This window comes from Sciurus vulgaris (genome assembly GCF_902686455.1).
Source record: "Sciurus vulgaris genome assembly, chromosome: 7".
Classification (NCBI taxonomy): domain Eukaryota; kingdom Metazoa; phylum Chordata; class Mammalia; order Rodentia; family Sciuridae; genus Sciurus; species Sciurus vulgaris.
This window is the reverse complement of record NC_136467.1, coordinates 88,943,743-88,965,357: the sequence shown is the minus strand read 5'-3', so window position 1 is coordinate 88,965,357 and position 21,615 is coordinate 88,943,743. Positions and strand designations below refer to the sequence as shown.

Genomic DNA, 21,615 nt, shown 5'->3' with positions numbered 1-21,615 from the left:
TGTCCAATACAATTAACTATTTTTAAGAGTCCAAGAATGACTTTTTAAAATACAAAAGAAACTGGGTAACTAGTTTTCCTATACTAAACGGATAGGTAGTTTCTCAGATATGTACACCAAGGCAAAATGTCAGTATGTTTAGGGCAATTGGGAAGAAGTGTTTTTTCTGTTAAAACAATGGAATATGCCAGGCGCAGTGGGGCAGGCCTATAATCCCAGCGGCTCTGGAGGAGGATCTCAAAGCCAGCCTCAGAAATGGTGAGGTGCTAAGCAACTCAGTGAGACCCTGTCTCTAAATAAAATACAAAATAGGGCTGGGGATGTGGCTCAGTGGTTGAGTGCCTCTGAATTCAATCCCTGGCACCAAAAAAACAAACAAACAAAAAGACAGTGGAATGTTTCCTACCACTTCTGTTTTCACAGAATTGCTACATCTAGGATCAAGGCCACTCTTAACAAGAACTTAATGACAATGGTTCTCCTATCAGCTTGCTTTATACTTACTGCCATGTTTTCCATCAGTCTTCAAGATCACAGTATTGTGCAACCTATTTTCCTTGTGAAGACAGTCCAAAAACCTCACTGCAGATACTTATTATTCTCAAGAGAAATGAAAGAGAAGTTGTTGATTTTATCAGGCTCTTAACTTCTCTTAATACCTTCATGCAATGAACATCATGCTTCCCATGTTTTTCTGCATGCAACCTTTCATTTCCCAAGTCAAACCAGCCTTTTAGAGAAGCAAATAAATAAAAGTCTGGGGTGAAAATTCAAAGAATTGTGGTTTGTGGCACATCAGAACCCAGGTGCCCCTTAACCATTGAGCCACATCCTCAGCCCTTTTTGTATTTTATTTTAAGACAAGTTCTTGTTAAGTTACTTGCAGCTACTAAGTTGCTGATGCTGGTTTGAAATCACCATCCTCCTGCCTCAGCCTCCTGAGCTGCTGGGATTATAGGTGTGCACCACCATGCCCAGCTCAAAGAAATTTTTAGTTGAGGCTGCAGCTAACTTTACCCTGACACCACAGGTTAATTCCACTCTGCCCATCCCCCTCCCCAGGGCTGCACAGAAGTGGTCCATGAACACTACCCTCCTCTGTTGGGTCCTGAGTAACTCACATAACCCCTCTGGGCCTGTGTCCTCATAGGTGAGAAGGATATGGCAATAATAGTGTCCCAGTACTGTTGTGGAGATTAAATAAATTAACATTTGCAATGCACCTCGAGCAGTTGCTGGCACGTGCTAAGTACTATGTAGTTGCTAGTTGTTACCACCCTTGAGTTGTTAGGGCTACTTGGTGTCTCCCTAGTATGCTGCCACCTCCACTGTTCATCATCTGCTAGGAAAGGGGATTTTGACCTTTGCCTCTCCACCTGCTCCAATGACAAGTAATGTAAAAGGAGCATTTCAAATTACCTCTCCACCACCTGAGCTGATAAATTACTCAAAGCCAAAAGAGCAATGTTTTCACCCAACCACGAGGTTCCAATCAGATCTCTCCTCCTTCCCACTCAGGGAGGAACTTCCTGCCTTCCCATTCGCCTTCTAAAAAAGTCGGAGGACAGTAAGTGGTAGAAGTTACCTCTTCTCTGTCTCTCCTCCAGAGACTCTCCTTTCAGAGTCCTGACTACAGACTCTTTGAAGTTCCTCCCAGGAAGTCTGCATGCACTCAAAAAATATGTATGGAGCTTCTACTCTGCACCAGTCACAGAGATAAACATTAGCAGGAGAGAGAGAGAGTCCCGCTTAGAGTCATGAGGGGTTAGCAGAAAAGTACAGAGTCAATCTTGATGCAGAGCCACACAGCACTACAATGATAGAAGTCCAGGATGTTCTGGGGCAACATAAATCAGCACTCGTGCGAGAGGTGGCACTCAGGAAGGCTTTCTGGAAGGAGGGTATGAATAGAGATCTAGTAGATTCATAGGTACTAGGAGGTTATTAAAGAGAATAATTAAGGAGAGAGGGAATTGCAATTGCAAAAAGCAGAAGTGAAAGTGGTATTAGAATGTATGTGTTAGTAGATGCTGGAAGACTAGGAGAGCAGAGGTGAAGCTGATAAGAGGACTGGCATAATGAGCAGGGATGTAAGGAAATCTTGAGTACAGAAGTATATTTATCAGACTGGTACATTGCACTGCAATCCATTTTTTACATTGCAGTAAGTCATCTTTTTATTTTTTTTATTTTTTGGTACTGGGAATTTGAACCCAGAGGCATTTAACCACTGAGACACACCCCCAACTCTTTTTATATTTTATTTAGAGACAGTATCACTGCATGCAACCTTTGACCCTCACTAAGTTGCTGTTGCTGGCTTTGAACTCGCAATCCTCCTGCCTCAGCCTCCCGAGCAACTGGGAGCATAGGCATGCATCACTATGCCCAGCTGTCTTTCCAAATTATAGAATAAAGAATAGATCAAAAGAGACATTGTTGTCCCAACGCCTGGATCTGTTGGAACCTGAGCCACATAGTCATGATGGAGAATAGTGGAGGAAGGATTTCAGAGCATTTTGGACATTAAAAATTATAGGATTTGGATATATACTGATGGGAAAGGATGGAATGGCAGCAGGACAGAAAATTATGGAATGGGGACAAACATGGTAGCCATCAACACAGAGATAAATGGCTTACAGAAGTCTCACCTCAGGAAGTGAAGAGAAGGTGGTCCACACAGAATGCTAAGGCTCACAGACATGGAAGGAGCTACAAAAGGAGGCTCTGAAGGAGACCAACTCAAAGCAGCAGATAGGTGGAAATCAGAAGATATGGTGGAAGAGCACCCAGAGGAGGAACATGTTTCAAGCAGAAGATGGAGGTCAGCTGCATTAAGCACTGCTAAGAGGTCAAAGAAGACAAAGAATAAGAATGTTCTTTGAAAGTGGCAACAAGTTGGTCATCAGGACTTTGGAGAAAAATTCAGAGGGGAAAGGGTTTGAAGCCAGACAATAAACACTTTTTAAAATTATCAGAAACGTTCACTCTAATATGAACATGGATGAAGTGTCAAGAATTTCTTTGTAACTAGGGAAGACTCATCTACTCTTCTAAAATAGCTCAGATCTGATCAGCACACTGAAGAATCACTGGTGACATTTCAGAGTTTCCAAGGTGGATATGCTAATCAGACCCTGCTGTTAATCATGTGTTAGGTGATAAGGTTTTCCAGTATTCTTACCCTGCTGTTCTTATTCTGAAAGGCAAGCTTGAGACCAGTGTCTTGACCCTTCCTTAAAATGATCTCAACTCTGACTCCTTCTTGAATCTCACTTTATACTTCAGACAAGAATATTCCACAAATAGAGAAGAGGCACATGTTTGCACATGTTTCTGTTAAATCTACAAGCTGTTTAATCATTGCCAGTTCTTAATTTTGCTGATGACATTTCTGCTATTCTAACAGAGGTGATGAGTCTTTGTTTGCAAGTCACTATTAAGACCCTCTTGACAGCCAGATCTATGGCGTCTTACAGTAAAGAATGCTGCTAGAAAAGCATTATGGATCATTTGGCACATATTGTTTAAATCAGTTAATATATTCCCTGGAAGATTCTTATTGTTTGTTTTTGTTTTGAAGATAATTACATGTAGCCACATTCTTCTCTGAGGTTACATTAAACTACTGTAGACACACTTGGTAGCATCTGAGATTTTTAACCTTTCAATTGGCTTTAATTTAAAATGAATCTCTTCTTCAATGCCATGACTAAAAATATTTAAGACTAACTAACATGTATGGGCACTTTATTTATTTACTTATTCATTTCACACTTTAAAATGTATGCAGGATTGTATACTCCTGAGAGAACAAAATTCACAAATTTAGTTACCACAAAACCCTAGGGGCAAACTAACCCTTTACAGACTTGCTTGGATCCAGAAGTTTTTGCTTAGGTCTTTCTACTCTTACCCTTTTGAAAGAAAATCTAACAAAATCTACAGGAGAACCTACTAGAGCCTGAAAATAAGGGACAATAATAACAGGCATGAAAATAACAACTCCACTTCCACTGGTGGAAACAGTGCAGCCACAGAACTTGTCCTAATGTCCTAAATCAGACAAATGGGGTATCTGCTGAACCTGCAGGGAGGACATCAGATAGACTATAGCATTGGGGCAAATGTCTCTATTAAGAGCTAAAAGCAAGAAAATGAGACTGGTCAGCAGATTCAGCAACTCCTGGGGTTCCTCAGTTACTGGCTAGCAGCCCAGTCTGAGATGAAGGAATGGTAGAGAAGTCTCAGCTATATAATTCTTCAGGTTTTGGGGTGTGTGTGTGAGAGAGAGAGCAAGAGAGAAAGAGAAATGGGGGATTGAACCCAGAGGTTCAAACATTTGAGCTACACCCCAGCCCTTTTCTTTTTTTCATTTTGAAACAGGATCTTGCTAAGCAACTTAGGGCCTCACTAAGTTGCCAAGGTTGGCCTCAAACTGGTCATCCTGCCTCAACCTTCTGAGTCACTGAGATTACCAGAATGTGCCCTCATGCCCAGTTTTTGCTGTATAATTCTGTAGCTTGTTTTTAGGGTCTAAATACTGTGTATACAAATGCAAATCTGTATTTTTAAATTATGTTTATATATTAATGGGAAAACAACATTAATACATATTCTAAACCAGTCACACACATGCCTTCAAGAGTAACACAAATCAGCCAGTTTTGTAGTCCTAGTTGTCTGAATTTGCTCTATGATCAATATCCTTGGACCAATTTCTAAAAACTGACTAAGATTATATGGGGAAGATTCAGTGATGAAAAGGCCCTAAGTCACCTCAAGAAAAAAACCTGGGACCCCTGGTTTTAAGGGAGTTAGAGTTCTTATGAAGAGTCAGAAATCAGAAGACAGAGTTTTGCAAATGAGAGAATAATAATATGGAATGCATATTGGTAAAGTAAATCAGCCCAACTAACCAACACAAAATAAGGAGAGGGTCTGGGAGAAGATTCCCATATCTGCCCAAAATATAAAATCTGGCATCATAAGACCATTTCAGTAGCCTTGAGAAACTTAGTTGTTGCCCCGCAGCAACAATCCCGTGGTAATTTATCGGAGGTGGACTGGAACTGAACTACTTCTATTTTCTTTATCTGGGCTACTTCCTTCCTTACTTGCTTGTTCGCAAGAGAGGTTTTGCTTACTTTTAGTTTTAGAGGAAGAGAGACTTTGCTTAGAGGAAGAGAGAGACTTTGCTTAATTTTAGAGGTGCTACTCTTTCAGAGAGGCTACGCTTATCAAAGGTCTACTGCTTCTTAAAGGTGGGTCACTTCTTGGAGGTGCGGGGTGCGGCATGCGGCCTACGGCCTGCAACCTGCGACCCAGAGGTGTGGCTTTAGTCCCGCATTCTATGATCTGTAACCTTCATTCTGCTATCTAGAGGTGTCTCTTTCGTTCTCCGTTCTGCGATCTTCTTCCAGGCGAAGAGAATGTCTTATATACACTAAGGCAGCCAATCAGTTTAGGATTAAGTAGGATGGTTGGAGCATGCGCCACAGTACCAATTAAGAATGAGGAACATCTGTTGACCACAAGCACAGAAGAGACATTAACTAATCAGGCAAAAGTAGATCACGCCATGTTAACACTAATTATGCGCCACCTCTTGGCTCAATGCCAGCCACCATCCTCGGGCTCTCTGCACTTAGTAATATCCACAGAGATGAAGGTGCAGAGCTGGTAAAGGACAGTCTTCTCCTCCAGAAGTGGTTGCCTACCACCTCTGCCAATATGGGCCAAATCCTCCTTTCCTGCACCCCCACATTAACCTATGCTTCCCACAGTCCTGCACCCACACAAGACTGGAAATGCTCCAAGATTTATTTCTTCATTATAGTATCCTTGCCATCTAAGTACATAGACTGGTGTAGAGTAGGCACTCAATAAATGTTTGGTGGATGAGTGAATGAATGGATGGATGGATGGGTTCCCAAGTCCTGCTCATCAGGCACATGGTTGCCGTCGCTTGGAGAAGCAGCCACAGTGAGCTCATCTGGAATTTCCAGGCTCTGGATACATGAGGTTCTCAAATCCTATCAGAACTCATAGTTGCAGCAACTGTTGTCTTGCACCATGAACATGGAAAGAAAGAGAGCAGAGACTGAGTACTCATTGACATCATGTGGGAGGCTTCCTCAACTCTGCCCACTCCCTCCTGGAAGAGCTGGTGCTCCTCCCAACATAGCCCAGCGCCCAGCACAACAGCGTAGGTGCTCATGAATATGCACTAAAAGAATGTATGAATCAGTCACCTTGGCACTCCCTTTCCTTTCCAACAATCCTTTGAAAAATTAATGGAACTTCTTCACTGCTTGCATGAAACTTCAGACCTCATCAAGTAGGTGGAAGGCAGGAAGCATTTGGGTTCTGATTAGAGACCTGACGTCAATGGATGTTAACACTTGGCCCATTGGTGTGACATGTGTGACTTAGAAGATTTATGCAAATTGGCAAAGTCATGATCAGTTCTTTAAATGGGAGCAGAGACTTTCCACCCCCAACAACCTCCACCACTACCTCAGTCCCACCTCTTCCTCAGTGGCTCTTAACCTTGACTGAAGAATTGCATATCTCGAGGGTTTTTACAAAAATCTCTGGGCTACACACTGAACTAATTCAAATAGCGTTTCTGGAGGTAAGACCTAGGGTCTGTGGGTGATCCCAATGAGCAGCCAAGCTTGGGAAGTTCTGCTGTCTTCACAGTCAATCAAACTGCCTCTTCAGTGCACAGTCAGCGCAGCCCTCTCCACCCTGCACATGGTTTGGCTGCTGGCCGGACCCATCCATCTGGTTGGTGGTGGCAACAGTCACTGCTGCTTCTGTTTTCTCATCATTCTTATCTCTGCATATTCATATGCAATGTTTTTGCCCTGATTTAGAGGACTGAAACAAGACTTCTGCAAGATTTTATAACTCATGGCAGCAAAACAAATGCACCTACATTTCCTTAGAAGTGCACATGTGTTTGTGTATATATATAGATGTATTCTCCCCAGAGTTTAACTTTAGTTATTTCTTCGTACTCAGAAAATTGTATGAGCAGTTTTTCAGTTTCAAGAAGTTGACAGTTTGGGTTTGTGATGAATCTTTTCCACCCTCTAGTGGTACTACAGGGGCATGTCAGTTTTGTTCAATAGGTTACTAGACTCCTATCCTTTTAGTTATCAACAACATCGAAGACTTGATAGTAGTGAGCTTTGGCTTTTTATTGTTCTGTTGACCAGGTGATGCTATTTACCCTTGTGAAAAAAAAAGCCAGTGAGTGTGTCAGTAACTCCTCAGCCTGTTGGTGACTCTACCACAGACCATCTAATAATTCCAGTAGAATAGGCCATTCACTTCACAAAGGTTTATTAAGCACCTGCTTGTGTCAGCCTCATGTGAGTGAAGTCCTAGCATACATATCAAAGCATCTTAATACAAAGAGTATCTTAAGACAATAGTGAGTATTATAATTAAGAGCTCAACACTGGAACCAAACTGGTTTAGTTCCTAATTCCACACTTACTAACTGCTTAACATTAGGCTGCTTTTCAGTTTGCATTAGCTTCCTCTTTGCATTTGCTACTTATCAGGTTACAGTACCATTTGTTCATTCATTTGAACTTTAACTTGTTTTGGGCTTTTCTCTTTACTTCCTTATAATGACATCTTATTTTTTGTGATTCAATTGTTTTGTGAGATCTCAATTACAGTAGTAATCTAAGAGAGAATAATATTATTGTTTTCATGATTTTTCAGAAGCAGTTCTATTTAAATTATTTTCCTGCCCCTAGCATGTTCCTGGCTATCAAACAAATAAGCTTGTTTTAAGAAGCTTCTTGCACCTGTAGAGGAGAGTCAACGGGTATGTTATCTCGGAAATGTGCCTGAAGAGCTTGAATCTATCTTAAGGCATCCTTTTTTGAAGATTTCTACAAGAGCCTGCCTTATCACAGAACACAAGGTTTAAACAACTAAGCAATAATAAATTCTCACTCGTTTCTTCAGCTAGCATACTTGCCAGGATTGTGCAGGATGCTAAGATTAAAAACATAGTCCCAAACAGGGCACAGTGACACACTGCTATAATTTCAGTGACTTAGGAGACTGAGGCAGGAGGATTCCAAGTTTGAGGCCAACCTGGGTAACTTAGCAAGGCTCTGTCTCAAAATAAAAACAAAAAGGGCTTAGGATGTTGCTCGGTGGTAAAGCACTGCTGATTTCAATCCCCAATACCTTCAAAACAAACAGTCTCTGACATTAATAAATTCCAGTGGGTGAATACACTTCCACATATTTAACTACATAATAGCCCACTTGAGGACACAGAAAAAGACTACCTAACCCCCATGGGAGAGAATGGAAAAGACTTCCTAAAGAAACTTATGACTGAGCCAAATCTGGAATAGTTAGGTGGAATACATGGAGAGAATCCTAAGGAATGAGCACTTAGATGACAAAATCAAAAAAAAAAGAAGCAGCAAATAAAGTGTATAATTGATCAAATGGTGTTTTTGTGGACCTGCAAATACTTGCTGAAACCTACATTCCAAAGAGGAAGTGAAAGGTGAAGAGGTAAAAGAGATAGATGGAGACCACCAGTCCACAGACAGCCCTCTGAAGTATGCTGAGGAGTCTAATGTTTACCCAATAGGACTTGGAATCCAACAGAGGATTCTAGGAGGGGATGACATGATCTTACTTACATTCTGAAAGTTTCATTCTAGGCTATAGCCGGTCAGATGCAAAGGAGGGGACAGTTTTGAGAACTATTAGGACATGCTTCATTGTTCCCTACTCAGCAAGTAAAATGACAGGGACATCATTTTTTATATAAATTATTGATTTTAAAAATACTTATGCCTTTAAACATTCCCTCTGCAAACAAAAAATATAAACTATAAAACATAACACCTGATTTAGAATTTTCATCTTACTTCAAACTTCTCGTATATGTGTATATATATATATATATACTTTTTTTTTTTTTTTTTTTTTTTTTTGAGACAGTGTCTCACTGTATTGCCCAGATTGGTCTCAAATTCCTGGGCTTATTCCTTCTCCCACCTCAGCCTCTCAAGGAGCTAGGACTACTGGTCCATGGCACTAAGGCTGGTTTTACCTCAAACCCTCTTTACAGCTTTTAAATACAGCCAGCTAAGAAAACCTATTTGATCGCCATTTTAGAAAGCTCAATCTTTGGTAAGATGGACTTACGCCCTCTGCAGCGCACTAGTACATGCTTAACAACCAGCTCTGCAGGAAAGCAAAGTGGTGGTTTGCATCTTTGCCAATTTCTGTACTGTAAATACTTTTACTAAAATCACTGGTTTCAAGCTTCCAATGAGACATCCCTAAGCCTGGAATTGAAAAGAGATATGCAGCATTACATCATTAGATAGGATTCCCCCCACAGTGACACCATAGATGGAACATGCAAGACTGTAAAAGAGCAACACAATAATAAAATAATTAAGAAATGGTGAGTTTTGAGTATGTGTTGTCTTTGTTTTTAGTATAACATATATGACTGTAAGTTTATAAGATTTAAATTTTAATATTGGATGTATTTAACAACCATAAAAATTCCTAACAATTTTAAGAGCCAGCTCTTAGGAGTCAATACCAGCCTACTACAGCCCATTACTGTATATATTCCTCTTTTCCAAAAAATTGGAATATTTATTAATCCAGTTTTCACTGTTTCATTCTGATACATGAAGTACAAAACTCCGTAAATAAAGCACATAAGAGAAAGCAGTACCTCCTGAAGAATGGTGTGATGCATTAAAAATAGTAAGCTTATTAGGAATTTTTAAATCAACTCTGTATAACTATCATCATATGCCTATACTGAAATAGCATAAAAGGTAGTCAGTTTCCTTTTTAATATTGATCAAAATGACAAACATTGATCAAAACTGTAAAATGGATTTTCATTAATTTGGCTAGCACATGAATAATAAGTTCTGTAAGTAAAAGTGAAATTATTTAAGGGCTATATAAAATATGACTGAGTGAGAGGGAAATATTGTCTGTCAAACAGCACAAAATTAAGCTTCTGAAAGAAAAAGAGTAAAACATTTTTCAAACTATTCATATCACGAGGGATTGGTATCCAGAATACATTAGGAACTTTTAAAAACTCAATAACAGCTGGGTGTGGTGGCACATGCCTATAATCCCAGCTACCCAGGAGGCTGAGGCAAAAGGTTTGCAAGTTCAAGGCCTGCCTGGGAAATTTAATGAGACCCTGTCTCAAAATAAAATTTAAAAGGGGCTGGGGAGGTAGCGCAGTGGTAGAGCACCCCTGGGTTCAACCCCCAGTACTGAAAAAAATAATAATAAAACTCAATAACAAAAAACAAATCATTCAATTTAAAAATATGAGTAGACATTTCTCAAAAAAAATGCAAAAAGCCAATAAATTTATATAAAAATACTCAACTTCATTAGCCTTCAGGGAGATGCAGGTCTAAAACCACAGTGAGATATCATCTCACTCCAGTCAGAATGACCATTATCAAAAAGTCAAAAAATAATAAACGCTGGTGAGAATGTGAAGAAAAGGGAACTCTCACATACTGTTGATGGGAATGTACAGCCACTACAGAGAACCATTACTCAAGAAACTAAAAGTAGATCTACCCTGTGATTCAACTATCCCACTTCTGGATACATATGTTCAAAGGAAATTACATCAACACAGCAAAGAGACCTGCGTGATCATGTTTGTTGCTGTACTGTTCACAATAGCTAAGATATAGAATCAACCCAGATGCTTATCAATGGATGAATGGATAAAGAAAATGTGGCATATAGACACAATGGAATATTATCTTTTTTTTTATTCCCTGTACATGAATGGGGTACAACATTTCATTTATCTGGTTGAACACAATGTAGAGTCACACCATTTGTGTAATCATACATGTACATAGGGTAATGATGTCTGTCTCATTCCATTATCTGTCCTTCCCCCACCCCTCCCCACCCCTCAATTCCCTCTACACAATCCAACATCCTCCATTCTTCCCTTATCCCCTCTCCCCCCATTATGTATCATCATCCACTTATCAGAGAAAATATTCAGCCTTTGGTTTTTGGGGATTGGCTTATTTCACTTAGCATTATACTCTCCAACTCCATCCATTTACCTGCAAATGCCATAATGTCATTCATCTTTATGGCTGAATAATATTCCATTGTGTATATATATCACAGTTTCTTTATCCATTTTTCTAGGTTGGTTCCACAATCTAGCTATTGTGAACTGAGCTACTATAAACACTGATATGGCTGTGTTACTGTAGTATGCTCATTTTAAATCCTTTGGGTATAAACTGAGGAGTGGGATAACTAGGTCAAATGGTGGGTCCACAATGGGAATATTATCTGACCATAAAAAGGAATATTTCATCATTTGCAGCAAAATTAATGGAACAGGAGGACATTATGTTAAGTGGAATACATTAGACACAGAAGGACAGACACCACACATTCTCCCTCACATGTGAATAGTTTTTTTTTTTCTTAAATAAATTAGAATGTATAATAGTGACTACTAGAGGTTAGGAAGTGTGGGAAGGAGGGTGGATAATTGGAGGTTGGCTTACAGGTACAAACACAAGTAGAGAGAAGTAATAAGTGTTCTACAGAACAGCGGGGTGATACAATGACCTATTATGTGTTTTATGGAGAACAAGAAGAGAAGAGCTAATAGTCTCCAAACACAAATTAATGATAAGGAAAAGGAAACATGAATATCCATGATTTGATCAGTATGTATACCGAAATATCACAAAGTATGCCACAAATATGTTCAATCATTACATGTTAATCAAAAAACATCTTTAAATGTTTAAGGAGACAGAAAGGTTAACTATCCTGATTTGACCATTACACACTGTATTCATGTATCAAATTATCACATCGTACTCTAGTAATCTGTACAATTAAAATAATAACTTTTAATATCACACTAAGTGAAATAAGCCAAGCTCAGAAACCCAGAGGTCAAATGTTTTCTCTCATATGTGGAAGCTCAAGGAAAATAAAGGCAAGGGGGAGGGAAGGACAGGATAGCATAAAGAATTAATCAAACAAATTAATAGACGAGCAAAAGGAAGTCAAGTAGAAGGAGAATGGGAGAGGGAAGTAGGGTGGATGGGAGGGAAAAGAGGGAGAGAAAGACAGGAGATCTTGAACTGAAGTCAGTCTCCAGGCATGTATGAGTTTGTCGGGATGAACCCAACTACTATGTATAACCATAAAGCTCTAATAAAATAATAATAATAATGATAATAATAATTTTAATAAAAGTAAATAAAAGGGAGAAAAGCAACATGCAACTTTGAAATGCATTGTCATAGAGAACTCACACAACAGCTGAACAAGAAATAAGTGTGAAATCCTTCTAGGGCAAAAAAAAAAAAAGGTAATTCAGTCTAGAGGAGTGGGGGGTTCACTATCGCCACTGGGCAGACGTGCCACAAATGCCGGAGCTACAGTAAGTGGGAACACCGACTAGTGCTGCTGCTTGCCCCTCCACTACCACAGAGGGAAAGAAGGAACTGCTGAAGGTCCCAGGCACTTTCTCCCTTCTCCAGAGTTGGTGCATGGGAAGCCAGGTCATTCTGGGAAACCAGAAAGATGTGAGTGGGATGTTGGCTTTACCTCATGCTGGTTGCTTGTTTGGGTGCAAGTCACTTCGATTCTTTGAATCTTTGAAACTTTAAATACTTAACACCAATAGGTATATATAACATTTTCCTGCAATGAGACTGCACAGGCTAAGTTGACAATGCTTCTTTGCTTTCATCAGGAATTTTATGAAGTTATTGCTATAACTGGTTATCTTAAGCAGATTAGCTATCATAAGAACCATGGAGGTTACTGATTTCAAAACCTGCAGCTCCTGTTAGGGTAGGCATTACAATAAAAGACCTCTGGTTCTTAAAAGCTTAGATATCAAGCTTAGTTACTAAGTGTGTGGTGTTTAACATAAAAGAACTTAACTAGCTAATCAAGCAATATAATGCAGAAATAATTTATGAAAAAAAGTTCACAAATTTCTATGCGCTACTGTATATTGCTTCAGGAGAATAAAAGAATTTTGAAAACACATTTGTGTCCCAGAAATGCATGTAGTTACATAAAAGTCCATTTGAACAGCCTGGGTATTACATCTTGGACTTGTGGGATGACATTTCAACTATAGTCTTAATCTGGGGTTTCAATGGACAGTAAAAAAGTGCAATACTTAATGCTTAGTCTATTTTTAGTGTATTGTCTTATAGAAGATGTTCTTAGATTGTCCTCTGTGATCTCAGACTTTTATATTACATTTCTGTAGGAGCTTAAAATAATTTGATGCATGAACTTTTCCTTCCAGTGTTTTTTAGATTTCTCAGTAAACTATTTTGGTCACTTCTTTTAGCAAAGTCATGAAGATTAATACATCATATGTTGTTCATACAGAATTATGAAATTTCATGTCGCCAAACGGAAGTTTAAGGAAACATTACGCCCATATGATGTAAAAGATGTCATTGAACAATATTCTGCTGGTCACCTGGACATGCTGTGTAGAATTAAAAGCCTTCAAACACGGTAAGCAACAAAAACATTATTCATTGTAAAGGAGCAGGCATGGAAACCATCTGGGAGCTACTTCTCTTTAACAGAAAAAACCTCTGGATTCCATATTCCTAATTCATTTTTAGTGGGCAACTGGACTTTTGTTTTAACGTACATCTTATTTTTGCTTTTAACATAGATGTAAATCAGTCACTAAAACCTCCTGCCATCTCAGTTTCCTCATCTGTAAAAATGGAGAGAATTTTAGTGCTTACCTCCTGGGGTTGTCCTGAGGATTGAATGAGTTAATACATGTAACTCATAGTATGTAATATCCCTGGCACTGAGTGCTCAATAAAAATCAATGACTATTGCTGACATATGAATTATTCCTGCTGTTGCAGTCACTTTTGTTATTATCAAAACCCATCAGGATTAAGCTAGTCTTTCTCCTACACTAAACTTTACCCAACTATCTAGCCCAGGAAGACAGACCTTTCTTTTCTCTGACCTCTTGCAGCACTAAAGTCTACTACAGAGCCAAGGCCCACTTATAATCTTGGTATGACAGGCCAGAGAGTTGAGACTCAACCCCTGTCCTGTTCTTTGGTTGCAACTGTACTCCCCCTTCCTCTCCACTGAGATAGGGCCTTCTCTTCATTGCTGCATGTACAGTGGTAGATAAATACTTTTCTTCCAGTGAGCATCTTCTTGAATGATTGAAATGAATGATGAGTTCAATATGTTAATTCCAACCACTTGGGGTTGATTGTGTCATCTTCAAGTCAAATATTTAGTCAATTCAGGTTTTTTAAAGCATATTACTTTATATTCAGATAAAACAACATTTGTGATTGAATAGCTCTTAAAATGCAAGGATTAAGGGTTAAATTGTTTTTGCATCCCTACGGCGCACTTAGCCCAGAGTGAATCATATACTAGGCCTTTCATAAAATGCCTGCTGATCTGTTATAGAAATCACAACTTGCTCATTCATTCAGCAGATAAATATTGAGCCCATTATGTGTGCCAGGCCTACTGGACATTCAGTGATTAATAAAATAATGACCCAGTCCTTGCAGAGCTTATGATTTAATACATTAGATATCATAGCAGAAAGTAGACACTGCCTGTTTCTGTTCAGGCAAAGTAAACTGGAAAGTTGAGTCAGTATCCCTGATAATTCAAGTCTAAAATACAAAAAAAAGAGGAAAGCGATCAAGTTTTCCGTTTCAGTTGATCAAGCCTCCTTGGAAATTACTTTAACTCATCCTGTGGTTGTGTTGTAATCTCTGCCTAGGCAGCCATGGTCTTCCAACTCCTTTAATAGAATGATCTGATGGTTTTTATAAAATTTCACTGCTATGGAATTTATAGAACTAACCTAGAATTTCTACCTCATGTATATTCTCTCACTCATATTCTAAAACAAAGCGACTGTAGATTTCTTATCCTCTTATCATCCAAATACAATAAATCTTTATTGGACAATCTATTCTATTAATACAAAATCATCATAAATATGATTTTTTTATATTTCAAAGTGGTTAGATTCAGGAACTGTCTGGTCCAATGTGGAAATGAACAAGTCACTTGGTTTAAAACAGTTTTGCCTTCAGAAGATTACCCATAAGTGATTTCATCATGGACCAGAATAATGAGAAAACTAATCTCATATGTAACCACATGTTAAGATAATAAGCATATCAGCCTGGCACAGCTGCACATACCTGTAAACCCAGTGATTCAGGAGGCAGAGGCTGGAGGATCACAAGTTCCAGGCCAGCCTCAGCAACTTAGCAAGATCCTAAGCAACTTAATGAGACCCTGTCTCAAATAAAAAGCAAGAAGGGCTGGGGATGTAGCTCAGTGGTAAAGACCCCTAGGTTCAATCCCCAGTACCAAAAAAAGAAAGAAAAAAAAAAAAAAAAAGCACATCATCTACAACACACTCAATTTACAAAAATTGAAGATACTTATATTTAATTCTTCTATTCAAAACACTTCCATTTGACCAGGACAATCTCCATCTTCGATGTTAATAATCAGATATTCTCTTTCTCTGGTAGTGTTGATCAAATTCTTGGAAAAGGGCAAATCACATCAGATAAGAAGAGCCGAGAGAAAATAACAGCAGAACATGAGACCACAGACGACCTCAGTATGCTTGGCCGGGTGGTCAAAGTTGAAAAACAGGTACAATTCAACACTGCTAATTAACTTCTTTCTTAGTCAGATTTTTTTTTATGAAAATTGATTACAGACATTTGGATGTTTTTTAATAATTAACATATATATAAGGAATGAAAATAGGGTAAAGGAGGTTGCTCAGTGGTAAAGCACTTTCCTAGTATGCATGAATCCCTGGGTCCTATCCCCAGCACCTAGGGATAAGGGATATATATATAATGTAATCTATATAGTACATATAGCACATATATTATATATTATTTTTTATACATTTTCCACATATGGAATATATAATTTGTATGTTTATATATATATACATATATAAAGGAAAAATTAAAGAATAAAATGTAGAGTGAATGATATTAAATTTCCTCTGACAGTATTCTCTAAAACATCTTTGGATTTCCATATAAAGAATATAGAATTTTATCTCATCAATTAATACTTAACTGGAAGCAACTATAGATTTTCAGTAGTAAAATAGCAAAGATCTACTTTCCCTTTGTGTTTTGGTTATTTTTGTTATCCTTTAGGTCACTCTTCCTAAAAATAAGACAAAACTTTACGATAATCGGGACAACATGTTGAATTTTTAGTAACCCCAGGTTAATCTTCTTATATAAAAACAATTTTCCAGAAATCAAATTGCTTTCCCAAAAGAATCATAAATAGTCCAAGTATTAATTCTGAAGCATTTGGTACCTTTGTTTTTAAACTCAGGCTCACCTGGATTGATACGTAGGTCTTAATTTCACTATAGAATAAATTCCTTATGAAAATGCAATCGAGTTCCTGAAAGACCATCAGTGGAGCTGGGAAAGGCAATCTAACTGTGATGGGGAGCTTTAAAGTTGCATTTTTATAGGCTTATGTGCCTTTTCAGAACACCAGTCATCCATTTTAAAGAAGCAGAGGGGGATGGCCAATGGGGATCATATAGAAGCCAAAGTAGCTCTCTCCCCTAATAACCTTCCCTGGCTTCATCACTGTCAGATGCTACTACATTCGCTGAGTCCAAACTGCATGTTACTTTACAGTCTATTTATTTAACTATATCGACACACTCTGACTATAATTTTAATTCCAGAAGTGAAATTCATTCTTCACAGAAGGTTGTCCTCATATGTTACCATTTCCCTCCTTTTAGGTCCAGTCCATTGAGTCTAAGCTGGACTGCCTGCTGGACATCTACCAACAGGTCCTCCGGAAAGGCTCTGCCTCAGCCCTTACTTTGGCTTCATTCCAGATCCCACCTTTTGAATGTGAACAGACATCTGACTATCAAAGCCCTGTGGATAGCAAAGACCTGTCCAGTTCCGCGCAGAACAGTGGCTGCTTAACTAGATCAGCTAGTGCCAACATCTCGCGAGGCCTGCAGTTCATTCTGACGCCAAATGAGTTCAGCGCTCAGACTTTCTATGCGCTTAGCCCTACTATGCACAGTCAAGCAACACAGGTGCCAATGAGTCAAAGTGATGGTTCCGCAGTGGCGGCCACCAGCAACATTGCAAACCAAATAAATGCGGCACCCAAGCCAGCAGCCCCAACAACTTTACAGATCCCGCCTCCTCTCCCAGCCATCAAGCATCTGACCAGGCCGGAGACCTTGCACCCAAACCCCGCAGGCTTACAGGAAAGTATTTCTGATGCCACCACCTGCCTTGTTGCCTCCAAGGAAAACGTTCAGGTTGCACAGTCAAATCTGATCAAGGACCGTTCCCTGAGGAAAAGCTTTGACATGGGAGGAGAAACTCTGTTGTCTGTTCGCCCCATGGTGCCCAAGGACTTGGGCAAATCTTTGTCTGTACAAAACCTGATCAGGTCGACAGAGGAACTGAATTTACAGCTTTCAGGGAGTGAGTCAAGTGGCTCCAGAGGCAGCCAAGATTTTTACCCCAAGTGGAGGGAATCCAAATTGTTCATAACTGATGAAGAGGTGGGTCCCGAAGAGATAGAGACAGACACTTTTGATGCCACCCCACAGCCGGCCAGGGAAGCTGCTTTTGCATCAGACTCTCTAAGGACTGGAAGATCACGATCATCTCAGAGCATTTGTAAAGCGGGAGAAAGTACAGATGCCCTCAGCTTGCCTCATGTCAAACTGAAATAAGCTCTTTGTTTTATTTCTAGGCATAGCAGTTCCTTTAGCCATACATATCATTGCATGAACTATTTTGAAAGCCCTTCTAAAAAGTTGAAATTGCAAGAATCAGAAAGAACATGAAAGGCAGTTTATAAGCCCGTTATCTTTTAATTGCATGAAAATGCATGTTTAGGGATGGCTGAAATTCCAAGGTGCATCAACATTAACCCACTCATTTAGTAATGTACCTTGAGTTTAAAATCATCAGAAACCAAACACTGCTAATGCTACAGGGTATATGAAAACATCAAGATTAGGTGATCTAGAAGATTCAACACTGTGTTTTGAAATTGTGGAAGAAAACACCTTCAAATTTCAGGCATTTCTGCTTTGTAACTAAATACAAAATACGTTTTCAAAATTAGGCCATAATGTATATTTAAACACAATGGCTCTCATAGCTGCTAACAAGGTATCAAGTAAAACAGAATTTGGGAAAACAGAAATGGTTGCTTATTTCAAGATATATTTGCCAACCCATTTCTATTCAGTCATTTTATTATTAATGTAATTTGTCAGTTTGTATGCTTTGGTGATTTAGCGCTGTGGCAAGCAATTTTGCACATCATTTTCATGTTGTCCTTTATGACAAGAATGTTTTTTCATTTAGAAAATGTGCAAATAATGAAATTCAGGGCCAGCAGGGCAAATAGACTCACTATCTGACATATTTGACTTTATGGAAACATATTCCCTGATGGCAGAATCAGCTCTATGAGTGGTCAGCTTCTATACACATGCATGAAACACTGATGGATAGAACAGCCAGTGTGATTGGGCATCTCTGCGATGGCACCAACCCCAGGTTGGCCAATCCTGGCTGTATGAAGGGCCAGTGTGAGAAGCTATTGCCATTTAGCCAACACACAGGTAGGACCCTGGGGAGCGGGACAGTTAAGTGGAACTGAGAGAAAAAAGGCTTCAAAAGAAGCCAAAAACAACACCAGGAAGTAGGCTATATCCAGAAAATGACTTCTCCCTCAAAGGGCAGTGAGAGGGAGAGAAACAAACCAAAATAAAAGAAATCAATTTTTTGGAAAATGAGTATTGCTAAGGAATTCAACTGCCTAAGCATCCCTTATTCTTATATAGAAACAGAGAATTTTGCAAGTTATTTATTTTTTAATATACCCTGAATGTCTTTTGCTATTATGTCTTACATTTTTGCATATGAAAGGCTAAAACTAAAGGTTCCTTTACTTTTTATACTATAGTAAACACTTGGTATTCTCCCCAAGAATGTTGTCCCCAATCTGAAATTACCAGTTCAATTTACTCATAGAAACATTCACAATTAGAAGCCAGATAGCACTGCAGGGTCCACAAATCACAATACTTAATAATATATCATGGCAGCAAAAAGACCAAGGGAAAGAAGTTAAAAATGTATTTATCAGAAAGCAAGAAATGGCCAAGTGCTGTGGTACACTGTACTCCCAGCAACTCAAGAGGCTAAGGCAGGAGGGTCACAAGTTCCAGGCAACCCTCAGCAACTTTGTGAGGCCCTAAGCAACTCAATGAGACCCTGTGCCACAATCAAAACAAAAATGGTTGGAGATGTGGCTCAATGGTAAAGTGCCTCAATCAATTCCCAGTTCAAAACAAAAGAAAGAAATGCAGACTGGTTTTTAGAAACCTAGCTCTCTCAGATGGTCAGAACCTGGGCCAAAGGCAAGGAAAGGAAAAAAAACATTTCAAATCAGTTAAACCTCAAGAAAGGAAGAGCTTTTCCCTTGGCAAACCTCTGAGCTGCCTCCAGCCAAACTTCTCCAGCAGCCAAGGATAATGACCAGGAATATTAACTGGCCCTTCAAAGAAAAGAGGTCCCGAAATCCAGCGACCCTTTCCAATTCACCCGTAGCAGACAGTCTCTATCACTACCTTTCTTTTCTTCTTCCTGGATTGCTTATTGATTCCCTACCACTATTTTGCTTTGAAATTTCACTAGACCTTATCCAACCTCCATCCCCAACCAATTCTTCTCTCTACCTAAAATGTTTTTCTCAACATTTAAAAAAATTTTGTCCCTTTTGATAAACTCTGAAATTTTAAAAGCTTCCTCTTCTCACCCCACTTGGATCCTAATACTATCCCCTGGAGTGTATCATTCAGAACCTTCTTGGCTGCTGGAGATACACAGTCTAGAATCTAAATTTTACACTCCAGTTAAAAAGATTTTGTCAAGCTTTTAAGGCTATTATTTTCATTTTCCAAACATAGAATGTTAGTCAATTATTAAATGCAAATTTTCATCTACCCTCGTCTCTACTCAACCCGAAGTTCTGACATTGCACCCAAACGCACACCCTTCCACGGACCTAAAGCCAGACACCTGCCCTGTACTCGGCAGGTTCTCTCCAAATATTAGCAGAGGAAGAAGAGGGAGACAGCGCCTTTCAGGTAGCACTGATTCTTGGACATACTCTGTCCCAGGTCGAACCCCACTGGCAGCAGGAATTCTGAATGTACCGGGGACCCCTTCTTAGGCCTTCTTAGGCCTCAAACACAGTACAGTTGGTCCAGCATTGCTAAAGACTGACGATTCAGGAACAATGCCTAAACCCATCACTGAGGTCTTAATCATACCTGAATGTGATAAATTGTATTGTGGAAAACTTTTATACATTTAAGCCATGACCATTTTGTCTATCTTACTCTCGCACAAAGAAAAAAATCTCTTGGATGTTAAGATAGTTGTATGGTATGAAAACTGTAGGTTTCGTCATGTCACTCTCTATGGAAATAAGAGGAGTCTCCCATTTACACTAAGCAAAGCCCCATTGGTCAATCCCAGGTGGTGTCTTGAAGCACAATTTAGCTGAGTACTGAGTAGCCACAAGCTCTCTCAGTTCAGGTTTGTTCGCCTTCTTCAATATGTAGGGTTGATCAAGCTAATAATTAATTACAAATATCCCATGTATGAGGTTAATTAAAAATTTTTGCTATGTCTTATCTAAATGTTTGCATTTGTTCAATTAAATTGATATCTGTAGATTGCAAGTTTTGTTTAAAGTAAAATACTTTCCTGAGTTTTTAAGTCCTTATCTCTTGTTCTAAGGTGCCTTTCTCACCTCCCACTGACTCAGTGATTCTGAAAGTTCTTAATTTGAAAATCAAACAAGTCTAATAATGAGGAGGAAATCAGGCACAAAGTGACTAAGTCTCCTACCCATGTGCAAAGCAAAACCATAAAGAATGAAGAAACCTGGGTGACTAAATATATGGATCTCTTCATTCAAGCAGATTGAGGAAATATCAAAAATATTAACTCCCCAGAAGCTGATATTTTTTGCCTTAAATGACATGGTTGTGTTTTTTAAGAGAAACTTAATATAATTATGTGCATTTAAGTGAGCAGTTCTGAAAGTCATGTACGACAATGCAATTGTCTATTTCCTGAAAACAAATAAATCGGGAATATGGTATCCATTTCAAGCTATCATTAAAATGTTATTTCCTTTGCTCTCTTTCACTGGGATTATTTGTTTTAAAGTAAAACATTAAAAAGCTATCTATAAACAACTAATATAAACATTTTATCTGAAACTAACTCATTGGTTCTGAATTGACTGGTCCAAGTCAACCAAACTGACTACAGTTTTGGGACTGAAATATAAAAATTAGCTTTTTGTAATGTTGCTAAAGAAATCTTTGATAATTTGAGAATGGGGAGATTTTCATGTGCTCTTTAGAGTATTATAAGAAAAATCCATTTG

At 38.9% G+C, this 21,615-nt stretch overlaps 1 protein-coding gene across 4 annotated transcripts in view; it reads left to right on the top strand.

The window, feature by feature from the left end:
• KCNQ5 (potassium voltage-gated channel subfamily Q member 5) overlaps window positions 1-21,355 on the top strand; it is a 519,052-nt gene extending 497,697 nt beyond the window's left edge. For all 4 annotated transcript variants that reach the window (XM_079146517.1, XM_079146514.1, XM_079146515.1 and 1 more), the window contains 3 exons: window positions 13,468-13,599; window positions 15,636-15,762; window positions 16,904-21,355. In XM_079146517.1, the coding sequence (XP_079002643.1) occupies window positions 13,468-13,599; window positions 15,636-15,762; window positions 16,904-17,866 (1,222 nt within the window). In that variant the 3' untranslated portion in view covers window positions 17,867-21,355. The remainder of the gene's footprint in view (window positions 1-13,467; window positions 13,600-15,635; window positions 15,763-16,903) is intronic.
• Window positions 21,356-21,615: the final 260 nt, after the last annotated feature.